At 32.4% G+C, this 16,908-nt stretch overlaps 1 protein-coding gene across 1 annotated transcript; it reads left to right on the top strand.

The window, feature by feature from the left end:
* The first annotated feature begins 276 nt into the window (after window positions 1-276).
* Window positions 277-16,102, top strand: LOC123534206 (liprin-beta-2-like). Its single transcript, XM_053520343.1, has 3 exons — window positions 277-403; window positions 11,079-11,132; window positions 13,007-16,102. Exons 2-3 carry the CDS (start codon window positions 11,112-11,114, stop codon window positions 13,826-13,828), a joined length of 843 nt encoding a protein of 280 aa, XP_053376318.1. The 5' UTR covers window positions 277-403; window positions 11,079-11,111; the 3' UTR covers window positions 13,829-16,102.
* The last annotated feature ends 806 nt before the right edge of the window (window positions 16,103-16,908 follow it).

Genomic DNA, 16,908 nt, shown 5'->3' with positions numbered 1-16,908 from the left:
TTGATACAACCCTTCAGTTGATGTCAGTATTTAATTGTAATAACTATGTAATAACTATGTTATATCCTAAAGAAATGTTGAGTCGATTATAACAAAGCAGGGTCGCGTTTTCAAATAATGTTCATGTACATTGAATATTTTTTTTAATAAAATAAATCAAACTCTACCATAGGTATTACTTCACGGAAGGCATTACATTTCAAACTATAAATAGAACAGGTACATATCAGTTACATTTGAATAAGTTTAGACTTGAAAATATTGTTAAAGGCTTTATAAGTGTTTATTAAATATCTATGTTAAATATCAATTAATTGTCAAATTAGTTATCGGTATTTTTTACATTCACTACTGTATTCAGTGTCAGTGTATGTTCGCAAGCTGATGGTTATATAATTAAGAGGTAAGGAGATTTATCGCAGAACTTTCAAAGTAATTTTGTCAAATATGTTCTGATTATTTCATTCTGAATGAATAGATAAAAAGGCTCATTGCAATTTAAGTTCGATTAAAAGTGTGATGATAGTTAAACTAACTGAACTGAATTTAAATCTGAGCAACTATTTAGACTTGGGCAGAATAAAGTATTTATTGAAAGTATTCTAACATGAACTCATAAAAACTTGAAGTTTGTAAAAATGAATTACAAGATTGCAATAAAAAGATAGTGGCATACACTCATTAAAAATATGTGTTGAACAAATTATATATATATATATATATATATATATATATATATATATATATAATGCTCAAGTAAAAATTAGAAGGAAATTGTTTTAGAAATATAGATTGGTTATACAGCACTAAAATTTATTAATTGCGGTATGGATCTGTACACGGAAACAGTCGTCCACAAACGTAGGTTATAAAGGTCTTACGTCGCGTCAGAAAAGCGTTTCCGTATACATGGTGAAATTGAAACGTATACCTCGCATACATACATTGCGTATATGGACAAATGTAGTTAATAATGCGGCGTGAATTGAAAAGGCTTTAACTTTGGTGTCAACATATATACGGACAGTTGTTAAGTGAAAGGACTGTGAAGATATACACAGATCTGAATATATTATTAAAACAACTGTCCAAACGAATGTCAGGTTTGTCTAAATTATGCTCATTTTAAAATTCATGCTAGGATATATGTTAATTCTTGCAAACTCATATTTTGACTCTTTTTACAAACGTTGAAAACGGAATTACGAATGATAGCAAATATAGCAGAAATAAATGCTAAATCATCAAAATATGACTAATAAGGTACCATTTAACCTAACAGATTCAAAATTCACCCTTTCGGTCGGCATTTGCCATAATCTGATGTTAGATACACAATGGGGTAGGGCAATTTCAAATATCTACTTCAGTAGAACAGGTTTGGTTCTTATATTTTTCTGACTGATATAATATTATGATAAGCTACAATAAAAGATAGAACTTTATTTTATCTGATCAGCATAAATTAAAACAAAAAAGAACTAAAATATCAATATTCACCAGTTTTTTTAAAGCTATTACTTACATCACCATGTACTCAGAGTGACCTGTAAGACCTAAAATCCCTATAACATTAAGTAGATTATAAAGTACATCCATGTTTTCAATTTTAATTAATTTCAGAGATGCTTAAACAGTGGTCAAAGAAAATGCCCTATAAAATAAAAACGAGTGCGGTGACTTGTGTTTTTTTCCTGCTCTTATTTGTTTTAGCATCTAACTTTAATTAAGCTCACAAAGTATGAAAAAAATGTTATTGGAATAAAATCCTTAACGACTTTCGAGTATACCCAGAAATTAATTTTAATTACACATAACTCTCCTGTTCCTATTTTCGTACGTTTTCAGGAATATAGAATATTAGAAGGAAATGGCTACCGTTTAAGAATACTCACGAACGTTTCACAGGCCATTGTTTTGAAAATACTCTCTAATTTTCATCTATGAAATATCATTCCATGAGCTAAAAAGAAATATTAAAAAAAAAAAAAAAAAAATTCATGGTAAAAACTTCCTTTCCCGCTTTTGTTTAAAAAAATAAATTTGGCTAGTTTATAGAGATAAAATGATTACTACAGATTCAAATATGTACAAAAACATTTTTGAATATATATACCAACCATAAAACCTAATACTTAAAGCCACTATTTTCAGATCTCCTTTATCTATAATATAGGATACAGTTTTGAGAGACCACCTTTCAACAAAGACCAATTTGATCATTTCCCAAAGAGTGGACTATATAGACGGGGTTGACTGTAGATGTACATGTTAGGATGATATATATATTGCTTACTTAATGCTATTGAAAGAGGTTTTTTTTTAAATTCTTCCTTGTTGGTTGTTTCTTTAGAAAGAAAAATGTACTCAATCAATATTGATTACCCAACAAGTCATTGTGTGCCAGCAAGGTTAAATGATATTGACAACGTCATGGTTCTCTTCTTACTTTACTTTGCGAAATACATATGTTTAGATTAGATGAATAGAGAAAGGGAAGGACGAATATATCAATTTTGCACTGGTTCTAAGCATGATAAATTTCACTGTTTCAATAAAACTTTAACCACATTATAATTTCTTCTTTTATTTGAAAATTATTTGGAATTAAAATAAAGATTTATGAAGGTGTTAAAAATAGCAGTCCAACCTGTCTTAAGCAGGCAGTCGGGGGAAGTGATAAAAGTCGCTGCTTAAGCAGGTGACCACTTAACGGAGGTGTATAATTGCAGTTATTTAAGGGTATATTTTTTGTATAATTCATACAGTTGTTGTGTTATAACACAACCACCACCACCAACACCACCGCCACCACCACCATCATCATCATCATCATCATCATAGTCATCATCACAAGGTGGTGTTGGGTTTTCCCCGACTGCGGGTGACAATCTAGGACATTAGGCCAACGATCAGAAGGTATCGCTTAGGTCTGCATAGCTGAACGTTCAAGGTCTTGTTACAAGACGTCAAAATAGATTAAATTCCTTGGAGATGAAGGAACTCTTTTCCAAGCATGACATTGTTTTATTTACCGAAAACTTGGAAAACGAATTGTGCAGTTCGCATGTAGATAACTTTGAGTATTTTGTTTTAAACAGAACAGAGAATAAGTCAACAGCAAAACGGGCATCGAGGGGTATTATTGTGTATGTTAGAAATGATTTCGTTTATACAGATACACTTGTTTTAAATTTCAAAAGCGAAGATGATACTTTATGTATAAAAATTAAAGGTTCTAAGTTATCACTTCAAAATGACTTATTTATTTGTTTATGTTATGTTGTACCTGAAAATAGTAGTCGACAATCTATGAAAGACTCGCATACATTTGATACACTGTTAGATCTTATTTGGCAGTTGAAATATATACTGCACGAGTCATTTTATTCCTGATTGCTTCCAAACTAAAAAACAGTGTTACTTCCTTTAACTGTCATCAATTGGGCTGAATTTCAGAAGAGTTATATCGTTGTTGTAAAGTTTAAAAAATGTAAACAGCAAAATACGTTGACAGTATTTTAAATACAGTCAAAGAATTGAACGAATCGCTCACAGCAAAGCAATTAAAGATTGAATACTTTCATTATGTTCGTATGATTGTGGCAAAGTATCAATTTGCCTGTAGATTATGACATTTGATTTACCAGGCACTGCCAATGGTGTCTCCTTTATTAGTTTACATGGTTTAACCTTCTTCACGTGGTTAGTTGAGAGAACTAGCTGCTTGTTTGACAATATTCCTGCGCGGAGGCTGAATTGCTCTTGTACAACGTTCTAGGGATATTGTTCAGTTATGTATATATCAGCTTTGCAAAAATGAGAAAACTTCAGTAAACCGACTGAAAATTTTACATGAAATCTAAATGATTATGCATTTCACTTTCCCGCACAGGCTGTAAAGTTTCCAATTCGAGAAGCTTTGAAATTAAAAATGATTTTGAACGGTACAAATTTAGAACATATAGCTTTCGTATAAAGATACCATGCATATTCTTATGCACTGTGTCTTTTGAAAGAGGATGATTTTACTTCAAATTACTTTGTTAAGTATCAAGTTTCCTGTTCGGGAAGAATGGAAAACCCAATAGACTGTTTCATTGACGGGCAGTGTTGTAGAGTAGAATTTAAAACCGAGTGATATTAAACTGATCTTCAGCTGATCGATTATCTTTCTTAAATACCTTAATAAATGCTTCGCTGTAATTCTCCAACCCTTATACCGCCAATCAAATTACGTCTAGTATAATAACAGAGTATTAAGTAACCTCGTTCAAACGAGAAGTTTTATTAAATTTAAATGACAGATAATTGCTTAGACACTGTCAAACTATTAACATTTTGTTTACCTCACAGTTGTCGTATTAAATTTATTGATATGATTAAAAACAAAGATCTTATTATCTTTCCTTGTATTTACATTGGCGTTTTGAATTCTTTTACATGTATAGCTTATGTATGATTATTTGATAACACACGATCTTCACATAGTTTTGACTTTATAGCGTTGTTTTTGATATTTAATAACAAGTTCAGACGAGATAGGTATATATCTCTGTTGCAACTATTCCATAACCAATTTTATTATGAACCCTAGGGTAATTGGGTAGTTTTTCCTACAGTAATTAATATAAACGTTTGAAAGGAAATAAAATGCCTTATTATAAGCTCCCTTTTGTTTGGGTAACTCTTTCAAAACAACTTAACCAGATATTTTGGTATTGCAAGACACATTTCAAGATGGTTTAAAAGTTTGTGTCTTTCGGACGTTTTTTGTACAACTCAACCTCCTTATATAAATCACCGATCTATAGTTTTTGCAACTGACCGATCATTGATGCAACACTAAATTTTGTTGGGCTCAAGTAAAAACTTGAAGAAAAAGGATTGATGTCATGTGATAAAACTCGTATTGAAAGGCTTGCCGGTCAATGGTCATAACTATTGCTCAATGTAGGAAGGACCGATGGTCAATACTTTTTACTATTGATCGGTTATCTATTCGAAAGATGTATGATATTAAACAATTGATGATAATGCAGTAACGTTCACATACACTAATCACACGAGTTATGCACGATGTCAAAAATTCACTCATCTTTTTGTACTTTCGGAAATATCAAAAAAAAGATCGGTTAGTTAGAATTAATGATGAGAAAACCTATTTACTAGTATATGCTATCTTATTTAGAACATTTCGTTATGTCGCGTTGGGTGCGCGTGGTTTTTGTTGCATATTTTGCTGTTTCATCCTGGCGCGCGTACTAACTCGCCATAACGAAATTTTGAAAGTTTCGTTGTGTCGTCTTGGCGCGCTCTCGAACGAGACAGAACATTTTACGCAACAGAACGAAACATTGTATTTCCCGTTGGCGAACGCGCCGATCAACAAAAATTTTGTGTTGGCGACATAACGAAATCTTCGAAATAAAAACCGTAAATAACATACTTCATTGTTTGTTTTATTTTTTTGCACAATAAATTTGCTAACGTACTCTTCTATTAAAAGAAATATTAGAGATACTATATATACTTTGAAAGTTAAATCTTCTATTGTTTGTTCCTGTAGAAATTATTCCTGATTCGTTTGACATTAGTGAGTTTTGATACAACCCTGCAGTTGATAACAGTATTTAATTGGAAGTCGTTACAGTAAAAACTATGTTATATCCTAAAGACATGTTGAGTCGATTATAGTAAAGCAAGTAATGTTCATGCACATTGAATATTTTTTAATAAAATAAATTAAGTTCTACCATAGGTATTACTTCACCGATGGCATGATATTTCAAACTATGAATATAAAAGGTGCATATCATTTAATTTGAATAAGTTTAGACCTGAAAATATCGTGAACCGCTTTTTATGTGTTTATTAATTATTTATGTTAAATACCAAATTATTGTCAATTAGATATCAGTATTTTTACATTTACTACTGTATTCAGAGTCAGTGTATGTTCGCTAACTGAAAGTTATATAACAGGTAAGGGTTTTATTGAAGTAATCTTTATGGAGGACTTTCAAAGTAATTTTGTTAAATATGTTCTATCTGAAGCTCAGTAATTATTTCATTCTGAATGAAGAGATGAAAATGGTCATTGCAATTTGAGTTCGACTGAAAGACTTAAATATTTTAACATGAACTCATTGTATTGTGTTGGGAATCGTTTTTGCATATCTAATAGGTTCGAAGAAGTTTGTATTTGCCTTATCGTGTATTTTAATGGTGCTATTTTTCTACAATAAAAATAAATACCAATGGAGCCATGAAAATATGCAGTTTGTAAAAATGAATTACAACATTACAATAAAAAGATATTGGCATACATATTTATTTCGAAATACACTCATTAAATATTTGTGGTGGAAAAATAATATATAATATAATGCTCAAGGAATAACTGAATCGGACATCCTTTGGGCTATGAAATTGTTTCAGAAAAAAAGATTGGTTACACTGCACTGAATATTATTACTTAAATAGTGGTTTATATCATGTTTACTGTTATATTTTATACAATCATCTTTAACTTACCAACTGTTGAAGCTATGGATATGAAAATGGAAACAGTCGTCCACAAACGTAGGTTATTGTTGAATAAAGTTCTAACGTTGCGTCAGAAAAGCATGTTTCCGTATACATGGTGAAATTGAAACGTATATCCTGCATACCTACATTGCGTATAAAATGCTTTAACTTTGGTGTCAACATATATACGGGCAGTTTTTAAGTGAAAGGACTGTGAAGATATACACAAATCTGAATATTTTTTCTAACGTTGTAGTACTAAACAACTGTCCAAGCGAATGTCACGTTTATCTAAATTATGCTCATTAGGATATATGTTATTTCTTACAAACTCATAGTTAGACACTTTTTACAAGCGTTGAAAACGGAATTATGAATGACAGTAAATGTGCAAATTTAAGGACGTACGAGCGTTTCTTTTTTCATATCCGCCATTTTGAAAATAAATATTTTTCTTTGAATATTATTTTTCTTTATAGCAAAATATATGTCAGAAATAAATGCTAAATCATCAATATATGGCTAATAATGTACCATTTAACCTAACAGATTCTACTAAAAATCACCCTTTTGGCCGGCATTTGCCATTATCTGATGTTAGATACACAATGGGGTAGGGCAATTTCAAATATCTACTTTAGTATATCAGGTTTGGTTCTCATATTTTTCTGACTGATATAATATTATGATAAGCTACAATTAAAAGTAGCACTTTCTATTATCTAGTCAGCATAAATTAAATAAAAAAAACCCAACTAAAACTATCAATATTCACCAGTTTTTAAAGTTTTTACTGATATAACCATGTATTCATAGTATTCTGCAAGACCTAAAATCCCTATAACATTAAGTGGGATATCAAATTTAATATAAAGTACATCCATGTTTTCAATTGTATTTAATTTCAGAAATGCTTAAACAGTGTTCGAAGAAAATGCCCTATAAAATAAAAACGAGTGCGGTGACCTGTGCTTTTTCTGCTCTTATTTGTTTTAGAAAATAACGTTCTTCAAGCTCACAGAGCATGAAAAAAATGTTATTTGTATAAAATCCTTAATGACTTTCGAGTATATCCAGAAATTAATTTTAATTACACATAACTGTCCTGTTCCTATTTTCGTACGTTTTCAGGAATATAGAGTATTAGAAGAAAATGGCTACCGTTTAAGAACACTCACAAACGTTTTACAGGCCACTGTTTTAAAAATACTCTTTAATTTTCATCTATGAATATATTTCCATGAGATAAAAAAATATTTAACCCCCCCCCCCTCATAAAAAAACCGAATTCATGGTAAAAAACAAAGACAACTATCAAACAGGGAATGCCACGTACCAAAAACGCAGCCTCCCCAAAACGAAACCCACAGCACGCAGACGTGCACACCACAAACACATACACACATACACAATCGCACACGAAGCCAACACACGAGGACAGAACGAACAAACAAAGGAACACGGTGGGGCACCGCCTTGGAACGGTCAGTGGCAAAAACACCACTGGGAGCCTAAACCGGTTTATGGTGCACACCCAACCTCACTCTTACCCCCACTATGTTCCAAAGACACGGGACAATGTAAATAAAAGTAATCCCCTCCAGGTGAATCTCTAACATACGTAAACTTTCCCTTGCCGCTTTTGTTTAAAAAAAAAATAAATTTGGCTAGTTTATATAGACAAAATGATTACTACACATTCAAATATGTACAAAAACATTTTTGAATACATATACCAACCATAAAACCTAATACTTAAAGCCACTATTTTCAGATCTCCTTTATCTATAATATAGGTTACAGTTTTGAGAGACCACCTTTTAACAAAAACCAATATGATCATTTCCCAAAGAGCGGTCTATATGGACAGGGTTGACTGTAGTTATATATATATTGCCTTACTAAATGCTATTGAAAGAGATTTTTTTAAAAATTCTTTCTGGTTGGTTGTTTCTTTAGAAAGAAAAATGCACTCAATCAATATTGATTACCCAGCAAGTCATTGTTTGTCAGCAAGGTTAAATGATATTGACAACGTCATGGTTCTCTTCTTACTTTACTTTGCGAAATACATATGTTTAGATTAGATGAATAGATAAAGGGAGGAGCGACTATTAACCTTTTGAGATCAACGTACAATTCCATGTTGAATTGCTTTGTGTTAAATGCACAATATTTGACATTTTATATAATTAATGGCTGCAGTTACAACTATACGATCAAAGCCTTTTAGGCTGGTGAACTTTCGCTTTACTATTACCGCCATAAACATAAATATAAACCCTTTATGATCATAATGGCCAAACTGCTCCACAGACTGAAAACACTAAATTTAAAGCATGCGTAATTTAGATAGTTCCACCAAGTATATTAATTTTGCAATGCACTGGTTCTAAGCATGATAAACTTCACTGTTTCAATAAAACTTTAACCACATTATAATCTTCTTCTTTTACTGGAGACTTATTTGAAATTAAAACACAGGTTTATAAAGGCTTTGCAAAAATAACGAAGAATCCAACCTGTCTTAAGCAGGCAGTCGAGGGAAGTGGTAAAAGTCGCTGCTTAAGCAGGTGACCACTTAACGGATGTGTAGAAATTGCGGTTATTTTGGGATATATTTTTACGTATAATTCATATCGCTGTTTTGTTATAACACCACCACCACCACCATCATCATCACCATAGTCATCATCATTTTACATACATAAATACAAAAGGAAATAGCAAACAGTAACTTTTTATTATATTATGCCTCACAGTTTTTTTCAATACTGATTCTAATCAATATCATACACAGTCAATTTAATCTAGTCAATTTTGTCGGTGCGCATCACGCTAGGGCCAGTGTACTAATTAGCCTGTCATATACCGACTAATCACACAGTTGCTTTGGAGATGGCAATCGCATTTTGTACACAGTATGTCACTTAAGAAAAGTTTAGTTTTTTGCTGAAGTAGTCTGTAAAGTTATCGTACAGCTAAAGTCTCAACAAATAATTACAGACCTATTGCTGATCCAAATAATTACAGACCTATTGCTGATCCAAATAATTACAGACCTATTTCTTTACTGTCTACTATTTCAAAGATATTTGAGAGACATGTCACTAAACACTAATAAATTCGCTTATTTCAACAAATATAAATTGATACAGATATCACAGTCAGGCTTCAGACAAAACCATTCCTGCCAAACTGCGCTAGTTAAACTCATAGATAATTGGCTCACAAAAAAAATTTATGGAGAGATAATTGGTGCTATATTTTTTATTTAAGAAAGGCGTTTGATCTAGTTGATCATGAAATTCTAATTGAAAAATTAAACTACTATCATATAAGTCATAATACATTGCTTCTTTTCAAATCGGTTTCAATGTGTAATTGCTAATAATGAAATGTCAAATGAAAACCTAGTTAAAGCAGGGGTTCCTCGAGGCATTTTTTACAGACGTATTATGTTATACCCCCGGTGTCCTACCGTCTGCCCGTCCGTCCGTCCGTTAGCAATTTCGTGTCCGCTCTGTAACTCTTGAACTCCTTAAAGGATTTCGAAGAAACTTGACACAAATGTTCACCACATCGAGGCGATGTGCAAAGCGCATGTTTTGGATGGCTCGCTTTAAGGTCAAAGTCACACTTAGGGGTAAAAGGTCATATGACTTTGTTTCGTTTCCGCTCTGTAACTCTTGGACTGCTTGAAAGATGTTAAAGAAACTTGGCACAAATGTTTACTACATCAAGTCGACATGCAGTGCGCATGTTTTGGATGGCTGGCTTAAAGGTCAAGGTAACACTTAGGGGTCAAAGGTCATACCTGAACCCCTTGAAGGATTTCGAAGAAACTTGATACAAATGTTCACAACATCAAGACATCTTGCAGAGCGCATGTTCTGGATGGCTCGCTTCAAGGTCAAGGTCACACTTAGGGGTCAAATGTCATATGACTATGTTTCGTGTTCGCTCTGTAACTCTTGAACTGCTTGAAGGACATTAAAGAAACTTGGCACAAACGTTCACCACATCGAGACGACGTGCAGAGCGCATGTCCATGTATTGATAGGTCCGCAGTTTGAATATTACAAATAATTAGCCCTCTACACCAAGACAGCCGGTCAAAATCAGTAATACTTACCTGATGAAAATCACCCATATAATTTCGATTACATCAAAGCAATGTAACTCCCATTAACGCTCCCTCTGGAACTTTGGAAGACCAAATTATAATTATTGAGATTCATGAAATCTAATGCTAAGATACCGTGTCTAAATTTATAGCGTGGCTGCTCTTTTCAGAAGGGTGTTATAGTAAATACATGTCAAATATTTGCTGTAATTCTTTATATTTGAACTCTGAAATTCATTTGTTTCGCATTTTTTAGAGGAACGTGTGGTGAATTTATATGAAATAAAAATACAAAATGTCCAAAAACTGTCAGTTGACAACCTAGAGTATCCTTAAGTATTTCTACTTAAGAGCAGTTTCAATGTTTCACATATTATCTTATATAATATGATTTATATATATATATTATTTTACACTACAGTTCTGTACCAGACGACTACAAATACGCACTACAATGGCTAGCGGTGACTCAGAGGTCAGTAAAGATTTAAAACTCAAACATAAATATGACTTATATCGTTATGTAAAGATTTTCTGTTTATATACTAATGTTACTAATACGAAGAGCAACACTGACATTTCTTATTCAGAATACAAATGCAAAATGTTTATATTTCGTATAGATATTATTGTTCCTTCTCAAGAGAAGACATTTCACAATTGACTGAGCATGTAATGGATACAAAGGTACTGTCAAAGGCATCCGATTACCAGTAGGGCGCTATTTTGGACTTATGCATATTCATTACAAATAGCCTCTATGCCGATGTGTGTTCATGCGTCTTTCAGTCAGTATATTGTGAAATACAAACTATTAACAGCAGACCGACAAGGAACAATATTTCGTACAGCGGATTAACCCGTGCATTGATAATTTTGATCATGCAGAATAGAGATTAATATAATGAATATGCATGATCTAAAATAGACTCCCGCCAAATAATCATGTAATGAAATAGTCGCTGGTTACGTGAAGGTTTTAGCTAATGCTGAAGTTTAAATTTGCAAATGCTTTCTTTCATTTATTTTTTACCTTCCAGATCTTTTTTTCACGCGTTTCGTAAATGCATATTTGTAAAATGTTTGTGTGTGTATATATATACAGGTGCTCGCGTTTGTTAATTACGTGACGAAAACATCCGGAAGGGCTACTTCTTCATAGAATTCAGAAATATGGGAGTGTCTAGCCGTCTTGTAACCGGGCGCCTAACTTGTCTCCTAGCCGTCCGGTAACCGGAGGCCTAGCCTGTCCTTTAGGGGTTTTCTAGACATCCGTTAATCAATTTGTTTATGTATTAAGTATTTTCAAGACAATATTTTATTATACCTCAAATCATAAGTCGCTAAACTACATCTGATAAAAATTTGTGATATGTTTGTGTTAAAATGTTGTTGCTTATAAAAACGTTCCAATGTTGTTGTTGTTGTCACGTACGGTAGTTGTGTCGAGACAAATATTGTCAGGCAGATATGGAACCTTTAAAGATAATGGCAAAGATGAAATGTTACGTTAGGGGATATATTGCACAAGAAGTAATGAGAAATCCCAATATGTTTGTGGTAATTCACATTAACGCTTTGCTTAGCTTTACATGAGTTAATGTGTACTAGTCTAAACCTAACATACACACAATTTATTTATTAATTTATTTATTTGGGTTTTACGGCGCACCAACACAGTATAGGTTATATAGCGCCAAACAGGACTACAAACTTTGGTTTCACATCTCATTTACATCGAAATGACAACATAAGGGTACCCACAAACATCAAACACAAGCATCAATGTTATATATTCGTTAAGTGTAGGAATAATGCTAATAAGATTAATGTTAAACATTCCTATAGAGTATACTGTCATCGTTTTGATTAAAGACATCTCATTTCATGCTTGATGTCAATAGGTATTTGAAACCATTTCTTAAAATAAAAGTTCGCTGTTTTTCTTTACTGTGTATTGATTTATTATGATGAAACCTTTACTAACGTTTACTAACCGCACTTTGGACATAAAATGGAGACTAAGTGACGTCTGTAAGTGGAGACGGTATTCCCTACCCTGACGCAGTGTTGTTATACTTTCTGGTCTTTCGGCATCAAGGAGTGAATTCAACGTATTTATATAATATAATTCTACTTAGGTTGCTGCTTGGGGCTGAGGTGGCAATTATTACCCCTCGTTATCAGACTCAATCAGACCGAGTATAATAATCACATTGTATTGTGTTTGTCTGGTTGCTTTCTATGCTTCTAAGGATCTTAGAGTTTTCTAACAGATTTTGTTTAATATCTAAATCATCATTATGCACATCAGCTGTGTTATGTAATTTATTAAATGTATGATTTCAGGATTCTGGATTTGTGTCAGTTAGGGTTGCAGGATCTCAGGCACGAATGAATGTGTCAAATGACGGTGCCGGTGGGTACAATGCAGAAATGAGTAAATTGCATGCAGTGCAACAACTAAACAAGAGCTTATTACACAAAATACAAGCTTTGAAAGAAGAAATAAATGGCTTTAAAGCTGAAAAGAATGCATTAACTGAAACCCACAAAAGAGATATTGACAGACAGAAACGAGAAACTAAAGTCATTTTAGCTAAGAAAAATGAAATTCAGAATAGAGAGGCACTTCACATAGACGAAATACAGAAACTGAAAGCAGATATAGAGTTTCTTGAGAAAACTGAAACTGAACTTAGAGATAAGATAAAAATGTTAGAGCCTACAAAATACACACATGAATATGAAAAGGAAAGGCGTGACATGTCAGCTTCAAAAGCAGAAATAAAAAAACTGAAAGAACAAATTGCATTTCTCGAAAAGGCCTTAGAGGAAAGGGATGAACATTTAGTCAAAACAAAGGAAGAGAAGAGCCTTATGGCGGCTGGATTCGACCGCACGATTGATGAAATGACAAAAAAGCATGAAAAACTGGAGGCGAATTTGAATTCAGTGAAATGTGATCTTCTCTCTAAGATGGAAGAAAATAAACAAGATAATAAGGAGATGTTTCACAACCTTCAAGAGCTAATTTTGGCAAGGAAAGAGAAACATCCAAGCGTCGAACGAAGTCCAAGGTTACAGCCGCCAAACAATGTACTTCCACCTATAAATACACCAAGATCTAGTTTTCAGGCTGGTTCGAAATCGACTTGCTGGAAACCTTGATAATATTCATGGCAATCGTCAACATTGTTAAATAACAATCGATGTTATACACCTTAGTCCGAGATTTGAACACCACGCCTGGCCTCTCCAGTGAGTTAAGTTACGTTTTGTTGATGTTGCCATAAGCACTATCATATATTATCAATATATCAAAAGAAAATTGAAAGGTGAATGTTCACTTTTGTCCAAAAATGGAGTGAATTCCAAGTTTTATTTCATCAAGACGTATTGTTTAATCAAACTGCATGCAATATTTACTGTTTGTTAATTATCGAAGAAAATATCTGACGTAAACGAAAATAATCTTAATATTACATGTATGGAAACTTTCAGATTTTTAAACAAATCTAGAATTTTCGATATGGACACGGCTATCTATCACAATAAAAATGAACATAAATTCTCTATAAAAAGCTGGACTTATGGTCAAAATAATTTGCTGGTCCTTGACTGGGCATACTACTACAATATTCCTATGTGTCCTAATTATATAAAACGCCAGTTTTCTAAATATTCTGTGATTTCAGCAATATTCAATGTTGTGAACAAAATGATAAATCTGCATCCAAACATTAAATTCACTCGATAAGATAAACATTCTGATAGCAAACAATACACATTTCTTCCAATTATCACCAATTTGAAAAGTTTTTAAACTGTTTAAACCATATAAGGCTTAAGTGAACTTTGTCCTTCGTCTTACAAAATATAAAGCTCTTGCAGTTCAATGTTCTATTTATTAAACCCAAGGCCTGCTATCATACTGGATATATGTGAATTGTATTAAAGGATATATCGGTATATTTGTTCGGTTTTTAATATATTAAAGAGTTGATATGTCATTAAAGAGTTGAAATGTTAAGTTTAGGCGAAACAACGTGCGTAATTTAGCAGATTAAAAAATATTCGTCGTTGGAATAGTACATATTCAATAATGTATGTGTGATTTTTTTGTAATTTCAAAAATGATAAGGAATGATTTTTTGTTGATATTCTTTCATTTTGTGATATCTGTAGCAGTTTTCGTTACGGCCTAAACAAAGGGGATTAAAGAACAATACCCTTCCCTATAATTTCTGTCACCTGATAACCTATTCTGCTTCTGGAAGGGAATGCGAAGTTTTGATAAGTGAAATACCAGTTTTGGTGTACACTGTTTTGTTAATTAAGGCCATATTGATGCATGCAATACTATCTTTGTATTACTTAACAGGTGTTATGGGCAACTCACTCGCCTGTTTGACATAATATACATTTTGTAACAATCATCTTGTACACATGAATAATTTAAGATATATTTAAGGTATCCTTTTATATAACATCGGTACCTGATGAAGCAGGAAAAACGAAGTTTAAGAATAAACATATATAGTTTTGCTAGCGCATTGAACAGTCATTGTGTTTTCCTTATTATTTCTTTATCATTTTGTTTATATTCATTTGTTCAAAAGTGAAACTCTCCTTCCGCGAAATGTTATTTTATCAATATTTCATCACATAATTACTTTTAAAAGACATTTATGACTGATGAAATGTTAAAATGTCCTGTAAATTTATAAATGTTCTTATTATAAATAATACTGTGGGCATCTTTCACTAAAACATTGTATTATTATAATGCAAAAATCCTTGTTAAATTTTTATGCATTATTGAATAACCAATTATCATGATATTCCTTTTGTCATTTTTTTTTCAAAAGCATCTGTCCACTTTCTGGAAGGTTTTAATAAAAATAAGTACTTAGTGTAAGTTTAACACTAATGCGTGGCACCTTGAATCCGTAATATGTTTAAACACCATTTAATTTCAATTACGAAGTAGCTTTTAGCAGATATTGCTACTTTCCTTTTTATGAATGTCTGAAGCAGAAGGAAGTGATTGTTTTATCAACTTCAGTGTTTAGGCTTCTATTTGCTGATTAATAATTATCAAGCTTTATTTCATTTTTTCCTCAAGTTGATACTTTTCTCATGTCACTTTGAGTAAATGTTTTTAAGCCTTTGCTTTAAAAGGCTTATGCAGAAATCATAAACGGAATACTAAAATATCTCAACGTATATAGAAATTAAAATCTTGGCTGGTTCTATTGTCTTACACTAAATTTGATATTTACTTTTAAGACTGGATTCATCCATCATTATTTTAGATTTGGACTAATTTTATATTCGCGAATTTATACAGGAGTATATGTTACTGTATCATTACAATACTAGAGACACCAGTGTTATTTTATTACATTTGAAAAACAAACGAACATCAACTTGTGTTTATTGTTATAGAAAATAAACTTCAGGAAAACATCACTGTCTTCAATTTGTGTTCTTCAAGTGGACTTAGCATTTGTACATAATACACAGTCACAACCAACACTCGCACACCGCACACCAGGATATAAGAGTATCATCAGTTACTAACTTTAAATGTAGACAAAAACCCTCCTCAAAATGTATTTTACATTTCTAAATATAAAACTGGACTGAGTATGGGGAGCTGCCTGCTTTCATAATAAAATATCATGGATTTAAAATGTGAAAGTTGATGATTAAATATCATGTTTCTAAAATGTGACAGTTCTAGTTGGTACAATATGTTACACATCTTGTTGGTGAATACTGTCACCATAAAAGCTGAGTAACGAATGTATCTTGCCGACTACCCTTTACTTCCATATTTTCTGAATTTGTACATTTATAATAAACAAACTCCTTATCTTGCCGACTACTCCATACTTCAGTATTTGCAGGATAAACTGAACAGTACGTTGACACAACTTGATAAGGCTTAATACTTATAGAATATCACTTTTTAAAATTCTACATACAATGCAGACTGGAATCCTACAATCATAATTTGTTTGGTTGATGTTATCATGTTTTGTTTATGAAAATACGCCCTGGCCTAACGCAATCTGCAACACAGTTTTATTTTCCAATCAGAAATTGTAATTCCCTAAGAGAAGCAATAAATTCGTTTAACCAAAGAGTGATTAACCTTTTAATTTCAAAGTCAGCTGTAACCTCCATTGTCATTGAGATGGAGTTGAACAAAACTCCCAAGAAAATCTTAATTTCTGATGGAA

Source organism: Mercenaria mercenaria, chromosome 12, assembly GCF_021730395.1.
Source record: "Mercenaria mercenaria strain notata chromosome 12, MADL_Memer_1, whole genome shotgun sequence".
NCBI lineage: Eukaryota > Metazoa > Mollusca > Bivalvia > Venerida > Veneridae > Mercenaria > Mercenaria mercenaria.
The sequence above is the reverse complement of the archived record's forward strand: the minus strand, read 5'-3'. Positions and strand labels throughout refer to the sequence as shown.